Source organism: Homalodisca vitripennis, unplaced genomic scaffold, assembly GCF_021130785.1.
Source record: "Homalodisca vitripennis isolate AUS2020 unplaced genomic scaffold, UT_GWSS_2.1 ScUCBcl_1052;HRSCAF=4182, whole genome shotgun sequence".
In the NCBI taxonomy this organism is placed as follows: domain Eukaryota; kingdom Metazoa; phylum Arthropoda; class Insecta; order Hemiptera; family Cicadellidae; genus Homalodisca; species Homalodisca vitripennis.
In genome coordinates this window covers 38,185-58,230 of record NW_025777225.1, presented here as the reverse complement: position 1 = coordinate 58,230, position 20,046 = coordinate 38,185, and the positions used below count along the sequence as shown (strand labels likewise).

At 33.1% G+C, this 20,046-nt stretch overlaps 1 protein-coding gene across 3 annotated transcripts in view; it reads left to right on the top strand.

The window, feature by feature from the left end:
* The first annotated feature begins 1,051 nt into the window (after nucleotides 1-1,051).
* The window catches only part of LOC124371206 (malonyl-CoA decarboxylase, mitochondrial-like), a 36,941-nt gene continuing 17,946 nt past the window's right edge, over nucleotides 1,052-20,046 (top strand). For 2 of the 3 annotated variants that reach the window (XM_046829536.1, XM_046829538.1), the window contains exons 1-2: nucleotides 1,052-1,788; nucleotides 15,373-15,501. In XM_046829536.1, coding sequence (XP_046685492.1) covers nucleotides 1,483-1,788; nucleotides 15,373-15,501 — 435 coding nt within the window. In that variant the 5' untranslated portion in view covers nucleotides 1,052-1,482. The remainder of the gene's footprint in view (nucleotides 1,789-15,372; nucleotides 15,502-20,046) is intronic. The other variant, XM_046829537.1, reaches the window with a different exon arrangement.

Genomic DNA, 20,046 nt, shown 5'->3' with positions numbered 1-20,046 from the left:
CTCTGACGGCCGACACCACCTTTTTGACGTTGGTATATTAAAGTTCAGCTTACACAGCATCTGTGTACAAAGTTTCATTGCGGGCACTTGTTTGGTTTAGTCTCAGGAGTGACTTTTATTCGAGAACGCCCCGTCTAACGGTGCATTTAATTTAGACGATAGGACCTCTGACGGCCGACACCACCTTTTTGACGTTGGTGTATTAAAGTTCAGCTTACAGAGCATCTGTGTACAAAGTTTTATTGCGGGCACTTGTTTGGTTTAGTCTCAGGAGTGACTTTTATACGAGAACGCCCCGTCTAACGGTGCATTTAATTTAGACGATAGGACCTCTGACGGCCGACACCACCTTTTTGACGTTGGTATATTAAAGTTCAGCTTACAGTGCATCTGTGTACAAAGTTTCATTGCGGGCACTTGTTTGGTTTAGTCTCAGGAGTGACTTTTATACGAGAACGCCCCGTCTAACGGTGCATTTAATTTAGACGATAGGACCAATGACGGCCGACACCACCTTTTTGACGTTGGTATATTAAAGTTCAGCTTACAGAGCATCTGTGTTCAAAGTTTCATTGCGGGCATTTGTTTGGTTTAGTCTCAGGAGTGACTTTTATTCGAGAACGCCCGTCTAACGGAGCATTTAATTTAGACGATAGGACCAATGACGGCCGACACCACATTTTTGACGTTAGTATATTAAAGTTCAGCTTACAGAGCATCTGTGTACAAAGTTTCATTGCGGGCACTTGTTTGGTTAAGTCTCAGGAGTGGCATTTATTAGAGGACGTCCATTTTACGATACATTCCTACGGTTTACTTAGGTATTATATTTGGGATTTTTATTCATGACACATTTAATGGGAAACCTTTGTGGAAAGTAATAAATAGAAAAAACTGTGTTGATTTTGTGAAAGATCGTTTTTATAATTAGTATTATACAATTTATCTCAGTTTTGGAATTTTTGTTAACGCCTTCAGATTGATGACTGCAACATTGATGCACTAGACGGTCTGGACGATAAAGTGACGCTAACTTCACGGTGGTAGACAGCCGCAGCGTAAGCGCGAGTTACTATAACTGTTGTGGATTGTGGAGATGAAATAATTTTTGACGTTTTAATGAAGTTCTGAAGTATTTGGACGAATAGGTTAAGTTTATACAAGTATCTCCATTGCAATGAATGACATTTCAATATTCTGATTCAGCTGCTGGAAGTGAAGTGATTTGACAAGGCCCAAGAGGGGGAATGTTGTATGTTGTGTTTTGTGTTATGAGCGATTTATAAGAGAATAGATTTTCAGCTGGTATATATGGTTTAGTCATAAAGCTATCCTATATTTAACTAAACATCGAATCCAAAGTAAATTTAATTAAATTCAGGTCATTAAACCTCAAACTTTGAATATTACAGGTGTGATAGGCTTGTTTTTGCTATCTACATTGGTCTGCAGATGTGATAAAAAGTTATTCAAAAGTTCATTATGGTTATAAAATTAGTTGGATCTGTTTATTATAAAATGATCCAAAGACAAATTTGTATGTGTTTTAGACAGAGGATAATTCTTAAACCTGAATTCTTTTTAAAAAATAACCAGGCATTAGGATTTTTGAAAACAAATATATTATTGATACCATCCCAGGTTAGAACTTTAGGGAATCAGCATCATCAAAGTTATCTTTCATCATATAGAAAGGTTTCCACAGAGGAAGTTACTAAACCTATCATTTTACTTGTTAGTGAAATCTTAAAATTGAAAGATGCAAGAGCTACATCTTTAGTTGTCGAGGTAGGTTTTTATATGTTTTATTTTATTTTTATTGTGTTTTATAACTAATTCAATCAATTGATTATTGGGTAAATATAGGGTTTAGAGACACCAGATGCAGTATACTTATTAAGCGGCCACCACCACAATCTGATCAGGTACCAAATTATCAACTAAAACTATCTAAGCTATTGGATAGACAACAAAAAAATTCTAGGTATTTATTTACAATACCGTGACCATGAAAAATGGACTTTTTTTCATGGGTTGGGCATTTATAGCCAAGTATTATTATCACAGGTGCATATAAACTGGGGGGAAAGTATAACTTATTATTGTATTATATTGATGCCTTTCGGGCATTATTGCGTTAAGGATGGAAAATAACCGACAAAATTTTGTCGAACAACACTTGGAGGGTTAAGGATCAGGGGCATCACGTGATCTGGGATTCGACTTTTGCAAGCTCGAGTTAATTTTTTTTCTAAAAGAGCAAGCAGTGCGCAGCGGGCAGGCATCGTTGACAGGATTAACGTACTAGCCAGCATCATTTCAGTAAAATTGCCAGAGGTACTGTCAAAAACAGAGTTTTCAGAGGATTTCAAAAAATCGTAACTCCTTTGATTTTCGTTGCCGACGAATTTTTTCTTCACTATTGTTTTCAGGAAAAATTGTAGTTTTCAGGGAAAAAAAAATGAACATAGGCTACCTTTCCATGGTCACGTTATTGTAATTTGATACCAAATTCTAATTTTAATTCTTTACAATTAATTATTGCCAGCTTTTTTTAATGCATTGAATAACATCATTTTTTTCTGCCCACTTTACAGGATAACACTGGCACTGTTAACGTTAACAGTGGGTAGACCAAGACAACTGAGCGATCGTAGACTGTGTTAAAAAAAGTTTTAAGGGTTTTGTACTATCTGAAATACAAGATATTTCTGCAGGTACTGACACCGTAAAAAGCACATTCATTCCTTAAATGGTCATAGTTTGTTTGGTTTCAACCAAATTAGTACATAATTTTTCATTATATTCGTAATACCAAATTTAGAATGTTCAAGAAAGTCTTCTCTAGATTGTTTTTAGATACGTCGTGTTTGTTCTTACTTTTCTTGCATCCAAACACTATTTGATTTCCACCTTTAATTCTAGTTTTCATCTCCTAAATACAAACGCAACAGTTCAAATTTAAAGGAACAAGGTCATTATCTTGTAATCATTTAAAACATTGCTCAATGTGTATGTAAACATTTTGAGCCAATATCAACATATTCATCGCAATTGTTCTTGTCGTCACTAGTCTTCTCCTACAGAAACAAAATAAAGATAGGTGGCAATGACGTCACTAGCAACAGCTGGTAATGATGTCAGTAGTCTAAATAAAAGTTGGCATTGATTAATTATGAATATCTGTAGATCAAATGTCAATATTTATAATTGATAATCATAATCTGATTGTGTTTGTGGACACTTATTATACTGTATGTAACAGTTTTCAGTAACTTGTCTCAACTCCACACCTGTCAAAATATGCCGGATTACTAGAGTGTTGAACTGGTTTAATCATTAATGTAATTTGGTTTAACATTTTGTATTTAGTAGTTTAGATAATCATGAATATCGATAATTCAATTGTGGTGTTGGCCGCTTATTATACTGCAGGTGAGACGCCCACTAAAACTATCTAAAACCATCTTTCACCTCTTTGGGTCCTAACTACATTTTGTCACTCACTGCTAAAACGCCCAAAACATATTGACTAGTTATAACTTAGGGTTCCATCACTAATGTGTTATGTTCTACCGAAAAAAAGCCAGCCACTTTAAAGGTAAATTTTTTACTGCAAATGGTGCAGTTCTTTTCGTTCATCACATATATTTTTTTCAAGACCATATACACCTAGTAGAAGGGCCATCACCACGATCACCATCATTTCTATAATTGTTCTTTGCTGTAAACCACTCATTAGCCAGTTCTTCAATTACAGAAATTGGAATTACATTCTTGAGATGGCTGTAGTGTAATAAGCGGCCACTGCCATAATCAGATAATGATTATCGAATAATATCCAATCGTCAATATTTTTACAACCATCTAAAAATAATGAAAGCAAAATGTCAGACCAAATAACATGGCATTGTCTTGCAACAACAACTCCAGATGACAAAAGATTAAGTAGCTTATTCTGGATTGTGCGTTGAAGTTTAGTCAGGGTATCGCAGTAGCCGGCTTTATTGATCGTTGTCCCTCTTTCCATAAAGTTGAATAAAAATACTCCTTGTCCATCCCAAAACACAGGCGCCATAACCTTGCGTGTTGAGATTGTTTGCTTTGCCTTGACCTTGACTGGCGATGATGTCATTCTATTGACTGACGTTCAGACTCGGGGGAATCAAGAATCTTTATTGTCGACCCACAATAACTGCATTGACAATGTCATCAGATGGTTTATACATATACACAGTATAACACCAACATTAAAGAATAAAATAATACATACTACATACTTTTGGTAAATAGTACAAGTCACAAAGCATAAAAACTAAAAGAATAAATTATCTACATTACAAGAAAGCATTCCGTCTACTGTATAAAAAGCTTTTTGTTTTAACCATTTGAGCAAAGCATTTTTAAATTTTGTGCAAGAAACAACATCTTTGGCCGTTAAAGGTAGCTTATTAAATAATTTTATACCAACATAAAAGTATGTTTGCTGGGTCTTAGTTAGCCTAGCGTACAGTATTCTAAGTCAACAAGGTCTCGATATCTGGTGGAATAATCATGATTAGAGTTCCTAAGACTAAGTGTTTCAAGGTTTTCTTTAACAAACATTAAACTTTGAAATATAAACATACAAGGTACAGTAATAATATTATGTTCTTTAAAAAAGGTTTACATGAGTCACTAAAGGCTATATTGAAAATTGTGCGTAAAGCTCTCTTTTAGCATAGAAAAACCTCCTTAACACCAGTTGAATTACCCCAGAGGAGAGTTCCATACAAAAGGTATGAGTGGAAAAGTGCAAAGTAAGCTTTTAATAGCAAGGTGAAGCTAGTACAAGTTTTGAGTTTTTTAACAGAAAAATTACTCTGGATAAACGGGTACAAAGAATATCTGTGTGATTTTTCCAGGTAAGCTTAGTGTCCAGGTTGATTCCAAGTAGCTTCACAGATTTATGTACAGAGTTATTTCTTAAACTAAAAGTAATATGTTCAGTCTTATCTTCGTTAATTTTTAAGCCATTAACGTAAAACCAGAGGTCAGACCTTACCTTCATGTAGCCAATCATAGCCGAGTTAATTTCAGAGAGCAAGTTAGAGCACATCAAGGTACTGTCGTCAGCATAGAGTACACTTTTATTAGGCACAAATTTGGGAAGATCATTAATGAAGACCGTGAATAAGAAGGGACCCAGGACAGAGTCCTGGGGGATCCCGCTTATAACCCATGGGGGTTATGTGAGAAACCCATTCTCATACCCCGTGACAATATGGTCTAAAAGACTATAATCTTCCGTATAATATCGCTCAAAAAAGCAAGAGCAGAAGGCCCAGCGCAAATGGAGCAACTGTTCTGCAACCACAGTTGCAAACCAGTTTACGCGCATCTATTTGGTGACCTCGACAATGTATTGAAGTGTGGAGGCGCACACGACGCGACCGGTTTTTGACAATCTAAAACCAGTCTGAAATCTGACACATGCAACCGTGGGCCCGCGGTTTCATTTGCACAAGATCACATGGTGTTTTGATAGCCGCATAGTGTCTTATTTCAAAATGAGTGATCAAGAACTCAACATTAAGCTTGTTGAGCAGTGGAAAAGTATGAAGTTCTGTACAGCTACAAACAGTAGCTGAATACTTCAGAGCCAAAGAGGCTAAATTACTATCAAACGCCAAAGCAGATATCAGCAATCAGCATTGATAGACAACAGGGGATTAAAATGTTCCTGCTCAGCTTGATACCAGAATTGGAAGAATTGAGAGATTCACAAATAACGCTTTTCAAACGACTCTTGAAACACCATCAACAACCACGATCATCAGGACCAACACGGTCAATACTCACATCTCCAACGATTTCTCACTCAAGAGAGTCACAAATGAACATTTCTCACATGTTCAATGTAGTGAAATGCAAAAGATTTTTACAACCTTTTCTGATAGCCTTCACAACACTCATATGTTTACTCAATTTATATGGTTACAATCTATTGATCGTCTTATTACATATATATATATGTTAATGTAATTATAAAATAACAATAAAGTTTACTTGTTAAACTCATCTCAGAGTGATCATTAATCTTTCCTGTGCTGGAACACATTCACTCATGGTTGTGTCCAGCTTCTCCAAGGAAGGACCAACCAGTCTTGTAAGTTCCAGAAAAGAGTCTTTTGTCATTCAGTAAAAAGATTTAAACTTCCTATCCGACTGACACAGCTCTATAGCTGCTACAAATAGCCTAGATTTCACATTGTTGCTTAAATAAGGGTGAACCCAATGCTATCTCTGCACCCTTCACCGTCTTCAGTATTGACAGTAGTTAACAACGTCTTCTTAATCTGAGTCTGACATGGTAAGCGCAAACAGTCAGGCCAAGTTCTTAAAAACAAACACGTTTAAATTAATAAACACTCCACTAAAGACGCAACTGATAGACAACCAAACCTTGGACGCTGCTGAAATGTTTCTTGCAGACAAAAAACCATATCACTGCCCTTACTTCACAATCGGCAGGCTAATCAATTGTCTTAAACATTGAAAACTGACACTAAATACAGCAACAATAACAACACTGATGGCAGTGCTTGACGCGCCAGGCAAGCCAGGAGTCGGCACGCATGTGTGTGTTGTCCTTAGTGCCAAATTCAAGTAGTTAGGACAAATCGGACCTTGCTTTTGGAATAACCCTTGTATTTCCATAGACGATTTTACTTTTAAGAAATTTGGAATGATAATGTTGAACTAAATTAAGTTTTAGGTTTTTAAAATTGTATTATAGAGAATCTATAATTTTATATGTGATAGAAATGTACTTATTTCAAACTGAACAAAATAACTAAACTTATTAGTCTACTCTTGAGTCGCATAGTACTTCACTCTAGAAGGTAGACATGTGCGACAGTATTTAAAAAATGCTCGAATGGATCACCACCAATAATGATTACCGTACTTCTCTTTTATACATATATTGTGCAAAATGATCAGCACTTCTAGGCTATTTTTTAAGGATTTCTTTCTTCTACCTTTTTTTTTCTTTCTGACTTTTTTTTTGTCAGACAAGATGGCTGACAGTTTGATTAAACTGTAATTTTGTGCTCAACAAGTTTAAGTTTTAATAGTTACTTACTGTGAAATAGTGAGGAGAGTGCGTTAATTTAACTTTTGAATATATAGGAGCTCGTCAATATCAATCAGTTGTAACAGTGCAATGCATTCTTGACCACTTAACTTGACACAATTAAGCTGAGGTTTTCGGGTCAGGTAGGCCTAGATAGTTCATGTAGAACAGGTCTTATCAGGTCAAGGTCGCCACTAATTGGCAGACCATCTGTGCTTGACGGCTGTCTTCTGCTACTTTGTTGATAAACAATACAGACAGCTCTTGTTGAAAAGTTACAGTCTTGTCTTGATAAGTTTTTACAGTGGAACTTTTTAAAATTAAAACTCAATCAGTTTTAGACTGATTTTTGCCAAGCTGTTTTTTTCTCATATTTTTGAAATTTTATCAGTTAAAAATTAAATATATTTGAAAACAGTTTGGAATTGCTAGAACATATATAAATATATATTTAAAACATTTTAGGACTGTATGCATCAATGATAACAAGTGTATTATACTGTATGTCTATATTGTGTTTAATGTTCTTAAACAATAACTTATAGTGCACAAGAATTATTAAGATTAATTTTTAAACCTATTATTTTTAATGCAATGGGTGACTCTGAGAGGAAAAACGTAACTAAAGAAAGTCCGACAGTAAAAAAAACGGCAAATGTAATTATGACAAGAAAAAAAGCTTTAAAGGAAAATTTCAACAACCACAGATCGCCGATAGCTGCATTAAAAAATGCTTCCCCAAGTTTAAAACCTAACACAACTCCCTTGGAAAAAATTAAGGAAAAATCCACTGTTGATGTTGACATTCAAACACTTTGCACCTCTGGGACAGATAAAGAATGTCAAACTGATACTAACCTTAGAGACTTAGTTACGGCCAGTGAACTTCTTGGGCCCAATTGGATCTGTGATGAAACTATTAACAAGTATATAAGCCTTATTAACGAGGAAATACTAAGAAATGAGCAAACTACTGTCCTAAATCCCCTTATTATACAAGCAGTCAAACAAGTTGATGAATATAAAGAGTACCTAGATCCTTTTAATATTAAAAGGTATAATTTCCTATTCATGCCCATAAATGATAGCAGACAAATGTTAGCTGGAGGAGGATCACATTGGAGTTTGCTAATTTACAATAAACTAAGGAAAACATTCTTCCATTATGATTCAATGAATAACAAAAATCAAGCTGATGCGGAAATTGTAGCTTCAAAAATATTGAAGTATATAACAGGAAGTAGTGAAAATCTAGCAGTTGAAAAGGTCAAAGGTCCTCAACAAAACAATGCAATTGACTGTGGGATTTTTATGCTGTTGGCAATTGAACAGTTAGTAGCTGGCTATTTAGCAAAGAAGGAGCTAAATTTAAGTTCTTTAGTGTACAAAAAAATTACAAATAAGGAAATAATACAGAAGAGAGCAATGTTAGCCTTTGAACAATAGATATAAAATGAATGATGAATTGCTTTCCCTGCTAGTTGCTCCTGAGGAAAATGAGATGAAGAATTGTATCACAGAAGTAAAACAAAATTCACATTTGAATGAAGGAATTGAAGTAAAGAGAAAAGCTTCACGTACGAAAGAAAAAAGTGAAAGTAACGCTTCAAACAGAAAAAAAATCAGCAAAAAGAATTTTGATACAACAAACCATGAGGAAGTGCAGGCTGGACCAGTCAAAGAACCAAGATCTAGAATTACTGTTTTTGGTGACAGCCACGCAAAAAATTGTGTTCCACTGCTAGAAAAGATGTTTAGTCACAGGGAAGCTCTAGTTAGTGGAAATGTGTATCCTGGAGCACCTCTATCACATGTTTACAAGAATATTGAAGACACAATTTCCCATCAAAATTACAGTAAAAAATGAGTGATTGTGATAGTAGGTGGCACTAACAGTATAGATAACGAAGAAAAAAAGATTGAGCAGCTCTTAATCTCATTGCTTAAAAAAACTAGTGAAACAAATGTGGTTCTAACAACTATACCTCATCGCTACGATCAGCCTCAAATAAATCAGAAAAATACAAAATGAAAACAAAAAAAAAAATATACAAAATTGCTGAAAGTCAGAAGATTTCTTTTATTCCCATCAACAACCTACTGACACGTGAACATTACACAAAACATGGTTACACCTAAACAAACAAGGCAAAGATGTCCTTTGTATAGCAATAGCCCTTTCATGCATCAATAGCACTCAGCTCTACAATAACAAAGAAGACTTGTGATAAAATTTCAACCACCCAACCAGATTTGAACTTAACATTAGATTCCACTTCCCAACAAAATAACAAACTCAACTTAACATTTGATACCTGTGATAAGAATCGTCAATTTAAAAGGTTTTACAACCCCTTCCACAGGAAAGCTGAAAGGTATTTCAAAGTTTCATCAAAGAAACTGAGGAACAGCCTATATCAGTGGATGAAATAAAAATGACTACGGTTTTTAAAGAGTTCCATAATGATGATTCCATTGCTTTCGCTCACAGTATATCAGCAGATCTTGAAAGTGACAGAAATATGACTGCTGGTGTGTGGCGGTAGCCTTCAGGGAAGAATTTGGTAGGCCAAAACGTACGGATGTAATAAGCAATCACTTAGCTTATCAAAAAGCATTGGGCGGCGCCAGTGTATACAGCTTGATTACAAAGTTAAAATACAATGATAAACCAACTACTTTGGACTATGATCTGGCATTTGAACAGCTGACGGAAGATTTTAAAAGAAGAGGTCTAAAAAAGCTTGTTTGCTCTGCCATTGGGTGTGTCAGGGGATCTGATTTTTCTCCAAATCACAGTTTTATATCAAACTTAACTAAATTTCAACATGCTACTGGTGCAACCATAAAAATAGTGACCTACCCTCAATATTCTAAAAAGGACTCTGTGGAAATGGACTATCACATCACTCTTTTGTTAGGCATCTTAAAAACATCTTCCTTGTTCAACACCTTCAGAACACTTCACCTGTCAGTGATCAAGACCGAACTTTAAATCCCTGCCTCACCAGCCCTAATCGATGACTCCTTAGACTCTGAACCCACATCTCACCCACATTCTGAAGAGCAAACTTCAACCAATCAACAGGACACTGCTTTTTTTAAGGGATCTAAGCCTGTTTCCACCATTGTAACAGACTTGGAAAATATTTCAGATAGCCCCTCAAATTAAATGCTCCATATTCCACCAAAATGTCCAACACCTAAGTTCAAAAATTGAAATTTTAAAACTAAATTTGATTGAAATAAAAACCTGACGTCAGCTCTGTCAGAGCATAAAATGTCTGAACCGGAGCTTTTCTTTATTACATATTCCTGAATACCAGTTAAACTCCTATTTTACAAGATCTTCCTTTTCAGGGGCGGAGGAGTAATGATTTTTAGTACATAAAAATATTAAATGCAAAAGAGTTTTAATGCCTTCTGTTCAATCATTATTAATCGAAAAAGAATTTGAGTGCTGTCTGTCTGAAATTTCTTTTGCCTAATTTTACATTTGTTTTAGGATGTATCTATAGATCACCCTTACAAAACCTTGTTGACGGATTTCTGCCTAAATTTGAAGCAATGTGTAGTATCTTAACCCATAAGTTACAAACATATAATTTTAGTAGGAGATTATAACATTAATATTTTAAAAAGGGATAGACTATATTACAAATTTATTAGTATTTTGAAATTATATAACTTAACCTACAGAGTTAACTTTCCAACTCGAGTATATATGGGGCAGAGAGTGCTATTTGACAATATTGTAAAGTAACATTAAAGATAAAGAATGTAAGGTAACAGGGCTAATAACACATATCTCAGACCATGATGCTCAACTCTTTGAAATATTTGGTTTAGTAAACAATTGTAGGAAAATCTTAAAGAAAATACTGTAGGAAATTTACACAGAATAATATGGACCTTTTCTTGAATAATCTGTATGGAGAGTCTTCTTGGTTGAATGTTTATCAGGCACCAGTGGATTCTAAGTATAATCAATTTTCTGACACCTTTTTTTTTACCATTTTAACAACTGTTTTCCCAAAATTATTACTTCGTTGAGGGAAGGTGATACAAACCAATGGATGACAGATGAGAGAAAGATTAAAAAAGGATAAACATCTTTCAGTTAGAAAAAAGGTTTTAGACAAAAATAAAGATGAAAAAATTAAAGATAGTTATTAAACCACCAGAAAAAAGGATTTAAAATCATGCATAGAGAGGGACAAAAAAAAAATTCTTTGACCAGTAAAATTAAAAATTTTGAAAATAGCGCTAAAATTGTATGGGACTTAATAAAATTACAAGTAAAAAAACAATCAAATCAAAATTCAAACATTAAAAATTGACTATAATGGTAAAACAATAGCTGATCCTATCGAAATAAGTAATACGTTTAATAATTTTTTTTGTTTCAGTAGTTGATCATTTAGTACTACCTAAAATCGATAAGGATAATAAAAAAGTGTAATTTTTATGATTCCTGTAAAAAAACAGATTCAAGTTTAGCTCAGTAAGTGAAAAAGAACTAGTAAAATTAATAAATTCTTTTGAAAATAAACTATCAACAGGTCATGATGATATTTCAATCAATATTATTAAACAAATTTTGCCTACAATAATAAAACCTTTTAACTCATTTAATAAACTCATCTTTAATCTCTGGTAATTTTCCTGATAAATTGAAGATAGCAAAAAAGTAATCCCAATCTTTAAAAAGGGTGAAGTTAATGATCCCTCATGCTACCGCCCGATTTTCACTGCTTCCAGTATTCTCTAAAGTGTATGAAAGGGTGGTTTTATACTCAACTAGTTAGTTTATTTGGTTGAGTGTGAATTATTTGACAAAGAGCAACATGGGTTTTCAGGCAGGGAAATCTACAATAACAGCTGGGATTGAATTTATTAATTCTATAATAGACTCAGTAGATAAAGGTGAGAAAATTGTAGGAATCTTTCTAGATCTTAGTAGGGCTTTTTGACAGCGTGTCACACGAAGAAGAATTGTTAAAAACCTTATCAACATTAGGTATTCATGGTAATTAAAGAGTTTAAATTGGTTTGAGTCATTACTTGAAAAATCGACAACAATACGTTGAAATTGAAAATGCAGTGTCCAATATACATGATCAATATGTTTACATCAGAAAATTTAGCTCAGAAAAGTTAATTATCCCACATGGTGTCCCTCAGGGATCTATTCTGGGGCCCATTATTATTTTTTGTGCTACATACGAGGCTTACCACGATTGATCCTAAGAACAGTACTATTTGCTTGTATGCAGACGATTCTAATGTAACAGTGTCGGGAAAATCAAAGGAAAGATTAGAGGAATCATCTTTTATTTCACTCTCAATAGTCAAAGAATTTTTTGACAGCAAAAATCTTTTAATAAACTCAAATAAAACAAACTTCATCTCATTCTGTACTAAGCAAAATCGAAGTAATATAGAGCCAACTATTTTATTAAGTGAAATGCCACTAAAACAAGTAGAGCATACCACATTTTTTAGGGCCTCAAAATTGACCAAAACCTTAGTTGGGATAAAACACATAGACCATGTAATAAACAAAACCTCTTCTGGGTTATATGCATTAAGACAAATGTCTAAAATATGCAACTTAAACACTTTAAAAACAATATATTATTATGCTATGGTTCATTCACACTTGGCTTACGGTATAAGTGTGTATGGTTTCTACAACAAAGAGTAATCTAGACAGGTTACTTCTTCAACAAAAAAGGGCAATTAGGATAATATATAAACTTAAAAAGAGATGAATCAGTCAAGCATCTTTTTGTAGAAACAGCGATACCAACAGTCATTGGACTGTATATATTGGAAACTGTTAGCTATACAAAAAAAATTTGCAAATCCCTCTCAAATTCCCAGTAGACATGATCATGATACTCGAGTACACAGGCAAGTGGAACGGCATAATTTAGAGTTCTACAAAAAAAAACCACGTTCATAGGGACAAAACCTAGACATATCACCTTCCCAGAAGTTTTTTACTGGAGCAAAATAATGAGAAATTTAGGAAAAAATTAAAGGAGTCTTTGATTAAATTAGCTCCCTACTCCTTGGAAGAATTTTGGGAAGCAGATTTAGAATGAGAATTCACTTAATAATTCTATTTTAAATTATTATCAGTTGTATTAGTTTATAAAGTGTAAATTTTAGAATAGATTTTTACTGTAAATACTTTGATTGATCACATATTTAGTTTGTTCTTTATGTATTCTTAGTGTAAATCTTCTTTTTTTAGTTCTAGAATAATTTATTTCTTTAAATGCTACAATAGTACTTGTTTTTTTGTTGCATTATTGTTAGCATGTTGTAACAGGGACAACTAATTTAGATTTTATTTTTAACTTTAAAGACATTTTTTGTAATTAACACATCAATCTGAGCATTTTAAGCAATAATAGTCTTTTTTACTACCAATGATGGTCCATATTGTAATTTGTTTTTTGACCATTTAATAATTGTATTTTAATTATAAAAACTTCTGACACTATTCAATGTATCATATGTACATTATTAATGAATAAAGGATGTTTTGAATTTGAATTTTGAATTTGAATTTACCCTTCAATTAAATATTTGTAGCTATTAAATTGTAGCTCTCAATGTTTAAATATACATTTTGGGCCAACATCTGCGTATTCATCACCATTGTTCTTCTCGTTGACACCAAGCTACTCACTACATAAACAAAATAACAACAGCCAGCAATGACGTCACTAGCCTACTTAGTACATAATGAAACAAAAACAGTTTGTAATTATTAATTATGAATGTCTATAGGTCGTTGGTATATTGGATAGTATTGATATTTAAAATCGATAATCATGATTTGACTGTGGCGGTGGCCCCTTATTATACTATAGCATTTGTCTGTGTTTAATTTATATAACATAAATGCATTTAGTATCGTTCTGCCAAATGTGTTAAAAAATAATAATTCTTGTATGGCTTTACAGTTCTAAGTTTTTCTAAGATATAAAGCACTTGCCTTCGGCTCGCAGGGGGCTAAGTCCTCAAGCTCCTGAGTGGAGTGTTTGCCAGATTCTGTAAAAATCTTTTACAAATGTTGTCTAATCTGCTTCCAAAAATCTATTACAATGATACCTGTTATGAATGAATATAAAATCTATTGCTGAGTTCCCTAATGTACTTGGAAATGATGTAAAATGTATTGCCGGGTTGTCAATTCTGCTTGAAAATAATGTACAATCTATAAAACAGGTTGTCAAATCTACTTGGAAGCAGATTATACAACATTTGTAATAGATTTTTGGAAACAGATTATACAATATTTGTAATAGAATTTTGGAAGCAGATTAGACAACATTTGTAATAGATTTTTGGAAGCAGATTAGACAATATTTGTATTTGATTCATCATTGATTTTGAGAGATTTGTGTGCTTTTCTTGTTAAAAATGTCATTATTGACTGTTGAAGATTTTTTATTGATTTCACCTGAATGTTCTGCACTTTTTTAGTAATGACAGATTTTTCAGTAATTTTTAATTGTTATGTTTTTCTGGATTGTTTATGGTCTTTTGAACAGTTTTGACTTTGATTTTTTGATCTGTTTAAAAGTCTGGTAAAGAGATTATTTTATTGGATTACTTATGGTCCTTTCAACAGTAATTTACTTTCATTTACTGGCGGCTCCTAAAAGTGATATCATATATATCTACTGATATGTGGAATTACCAAAAATGATCCTTTTTTAAAGATCACTTAATTAAGCTGAGTTAAGTGTAATGTAGGCCCATATTCTCTACAGTTTTTTGAGGTCAAAATTTTAATAGCCAAAGGAGAAACTAAAGTTGGGTATCACTAAATTGGCCATAAGAAAAATGGCAGTAAAATAGTCCATTGCATTCTATTGTTAAGAAATCTTTAGGAAGCTTATTTTTTTTTATTTTACAGAGTAAAAGACAAAGGACTCTTGAAACTTTTATGCAAGTGATATGATTGTGTTCATTCCAATCCGGTTGGGTTACAGCCAGAAACCCTACAGCAATAATTAATTTATTATTAGTAGTTATTAGTAGGATTATTTTCTTTTTTTTAATGTTGAAACCCATTGTTGAGTTTTAAATTCATTAAACATTATCTGTTCTTGAAAGCAGACTAACTCACTGCTATAAAACAAGATCCTTTCTAGTAACTTCTTCAGAGTTTAATCCACCTTTAATAAGAGCTGACAGAAACAAGGATTAATTTGTGTATATTTTTGTTACAGAATAGACTGCGTTCTTTGATGTTTCTATACATTAATCTTAAAAAAGATGAAAAAGATGATTTTCTGAAGATAATGGCAACTGACTATTCAGTCAATCATGGAATTGTGGCTAATTTGTCTAAACAACTTGTAAGTGATTTTTAGTTTAATATATATCATATGTTATAGTTAACATACGTTAGTTAATAAAGTACATGTATAATTCAAAGAATTATTAGTATTCTTAGAAGTTACTTTCACTGTCTATATTTAAAATGTTCATACAATTATTATTTTAGAACATTCAGTAAAGATGTTTACACAGTAGAGCAAACAACACAGTCATGAGTCTTATATTGTGTTGCTGATAGCATAAGTTAGTTGAGGCTTAAGCATGTGACGGTCTAATCTGTTCCTAACTTATCTATGTCAATTCCTGCGAAAGTCTCTTTCTTATCAGGCAATCTTAATTGATACTTTAAAAAGTACCACAAGCAAAAGGCGTGAATTCAACTTTTATTTTTAATGAAACACAAGTTACAAGCTTTTTTGAAAACAGTTTTGGTTGTTTTTCTTTTTAGTGTATTTGTATTTTATAATTTATTTCATGTTCCTTTTTACAAGACCAAGATTTACTCATAGTTGAGTCCGCACAATTGGAGTTAGAACAATAAGGATGGAAAATGTTATGGGAACTGATTCCCAAAATATTTGTTTACTCTTTCCAAGCATTGGACTAATTTATCAGCAAACAAAATTTCTTTAGTAAGCACCGAATAAAGAAAGGGCTATTCACGTGGAAACTAACAAGCAACTAACTATTATTGGACAATAATATCTAATAAAACTCATGAACCAAATTTAGTTGTTATAAAATTATTTCAGCCGTGTATACGAGGGGGTACCCAAAAAAAACCGGAATTATATTATATAATATCAAATTTTTACAATGCGACCTTATCTCCTTCAAAATAATCTCCATTACAACTAATACACTTGTCCCAACGGTATTTCCATTGATCAAAACATTTTTTGTAGTCATCTTTAGAAATGGCTGCAAGCTCGAGCTTGGTTTTTTTCTTAACCTCTTCAACGCTGTCAAATCGTTGACCTTTCAAGCCTCTTTTCATGTGTGGAAATAAAAAAAAGTCGCATGGAGCGAGGTCAGGCGAGTAAGGTGCGTGGGGCAGCGGAACCATGCCGTTTTTGGCTAAAAACTGCCTAACTGAGATGGCTGTGTGTGCCGGTGCGTTGTCGTGGTGGAAGAACCAGTCTCCAGTCTGCCACTAATCGGGTCTTTTCTGGCGAACACTGTTGCGCAATCTTCTTAAAATCTCCAAATAAAATGTTTGGTTGACAGTCTGACCTGGAGGAACAAACTCAGAATGAACAATGCCTTTAGCATCAAAAAAGCAAATCAACATGGTTTTGATGTTTGATTGGACTTGCCGACATTTTTTTGGACGAGGTGAAGATGGCGACTTCCATTGGCTTGACTGTTGCTTCGTTTCTGGGTCATAACCATAGCACCATGACTCATCACTAGTAATTACCTTTTCCAGAAAATCGGGATCATTTTCGAGATGTTCTTTCAGAAGGCGGCAAGTTTCAACTCGATGTGCCTTTTGATGGTCAGTCAGAAGTCGAGGAACAAATTTGGCAGCAACCCTTTTCAGTCCTAAATCTCCTGTTAAAATTCGCTGAACCGAGCTCCAAGTTAACCCACTACTCTCTGATAGTTCCTCAATTGTCTGTCGACGGTCGGTGAGCACAAGTTCACGAATTTTCTCAACATTTTCGTCCGTTCGAGAGGTTGATGGACGTCCAGAACGAGGTTTGTCTTCAATCGACATGTCGCCATTTTTAAATCGAGCGAACCACTCGTAGACCTGAGTTTTCCCCATAGCATCATCTTTGTAAGCTGTATTCAACATTAAAATAGTTTCTGCAGCATTTTTTCCAAGTAAAAAACAAAATTTCACAGCTGCACGTTGTTCACTTAAACTTGCCATGACAAAACAGGGTTAGCGAAAACAGTCACTACGAACGAACAGAATGCACTAGGACAACGGAACTGGGGTCACTGAGCTCGCAATGGGTTGCGCGACACACGCCTAGCAGCAGGAATGTGTACTACACGCTGCCGGCTGCCAGCAATACAATTCCGGTTACTTTTGGGTACCCCCTCGTATATATACTTTATGACACAAATCAGTCAGTTAGTCATATGTTTTGATGAGGTAGTCATGACACTACGTTGAGGTGACTACTTGTTTATTCTGTACTTACAGCTGAGAGAGGTCACTGTTATACACCTTTGCATGATAAACAATAAAACATATTTTTAAGGATATAGCTAAAAACATACCCACATGTTGTAAAACTATAATGAATAGCTTAATTAATTTTGTATCTTTTTCAAAGTATTTTCTTTTATTCATACGTAATTAGTATACCTACTACAGTTTTGTAACAACTGTATAACATTGATGTTATACATTTTTTAACATATAGCGATTGAAAATGTTCGAAATCCCATTATCCTTTTACTACAGTTTTTGTACACATAGCAAAAATTTTGTAATTCATTAATAATATTTACTTTAGCTATAGCTCATTTCACAAGCTGTCAATATATTCGCAAACACAATTTCCATAGCTAGTGTTTTACAAATATAAAATACTGTCATAAAACTTGTAAAAAAGTTGGTTTTTCATGTTAGTGATAATAATTAGCAGACTTTAATAATAATATCAAGTAAAAACTAAACTTTTTTGTTTCATTTTATCCTGAACTTATAATATATTTCACATACCTAGTTTTTCTTCCCTGCATGAGGATTAATACTTATTTTTCTCATTCAAGTACTTATTATGTTTTTATTTTTTCAGAAATTTGTAATATTAGAATATTACAACTAGTGGCATTCTTTCTGACAATGGGTCAGAACGAACTATCAATGACTGTCTATTTCAGACTAATTGTATTTATGTATCTAAATAATAGACATTTCTAATTTTCTCCTCCCCACCTTAAATCTGAAATCTATCTACTCGTTCACTCAGTCCATTGATAGTTCTGGCCCACTGTCAGAAAGATGCTAACCTTTTGAAAGAATAGTATTCTAGAATATGTAATTGTACTGGGAAATCTTAAATTCATTAATATTGTAACATAATGGTGATATTATTCTGTACAAAGGATTGACAAAGTTTATGACTCACTCTGTGGCATATCACTTTCAAAACTGAAAAAGATTATCAAAATTAATTGTAAAGACCACCGTTTGGCCATTACAACAATGTCTAGGGTTTGTAGGTAGTCAATAAATGTGTTCAACAAATTCTTAATGGAAGTTTCAACATGACCAAGAGTGTTCAGTGTTGCTGGAACATGTCACATACTTGAACATTAACTTTCCTTAAAGAATATTTGTTCTCACATTCTGAAATACGCATAAACTTACTTTAAAAGACTTATAAAAAAAGGATTATATACTTTGATTGAGTTTCTACATTTATGGATGTTCTAAAAAGAATCATTTATGGATGTTCTAAAAAGAATCATTTATGGATGTTCTAAAAAGAATCATTTATGGATTATTTACTAGTAGATCTTATAATTTGTTGTCTATCAACAAAGCACATCTCTGTGTTTAGTCATGTTCAATTTAAATTCAATTCAATTAAAAAATTCCTTATTCGTCAAATATACAACTGTATACATGAATGGTTTAATTTTTGCTTAAAACCAGAAAGAAAAAGAAAGTACATAATTAAGAGTTTTATTTTGACCAGTATTCATTAAAATTGTTCAAGGCAGTCTCAACAAGAAATGCTTTTAAAGATTTTACAAATTTAGTCAAATCTATTTCATTTTTTATTGATATTGGAAGGTAGTTAAAAAACTGTATTACTATATAAGTTCGCTTTTATTTAAAAACTTCTTAGGTTTCAATTATTTGTAAATTGTATTATTTTTTGTGTAATAGCTATGTTTGTCAAAATTGTTAGGTAATGTGTCAATAATATTTTTCATATCCAACGGTGTTATATATGTAGAGACTGTAAACCGTCATAATTCCCATTTCAGTGAAGTGATTTTTACAATATGCATCATGATTAAGATTTAACATAATTCTTACTGCTTTTTTTGAAGGTATAAAATTCTGTTCATATTACAGAGAGATTTTGACCCATACACTTCCACTCCATATGAGATGTGTGAGTGGATCAAAGCAAAATAGATTTAACCCTAGAACTGGCAATGGTGTCACTCTGTACTGGCGGCTCTATTTTAACAGCCTCGCAGAAGTTTCTTATAATGTATCACATTTCATAACTGTTAGTCCAAATATAAACTATTATATATCAATGTATTCACAACTATATGGAGAGCATTATAATAACAATATCTTATTGTTTCCATGGAAACATATTTTTAATTTTTTTACAAAATGTAAGAAAAATGTTTTTTGGTTTTTTTTTGTAAATATTCCGTTGTGTAACTGCTTAGCAATAAGCTTTACATCAAAACCGTAAATGTATAACTTATTCGAAATTTTGTCCTGATTCCAAAAATATATAATTATTGTAACTTTTACCTCAAAACGTATGTGTTACAGGGCTTTGTATGAAAAAGCACTCATATTTACTTATTTTCAAAAATGCGTACATTTCTAAATAAATATTATT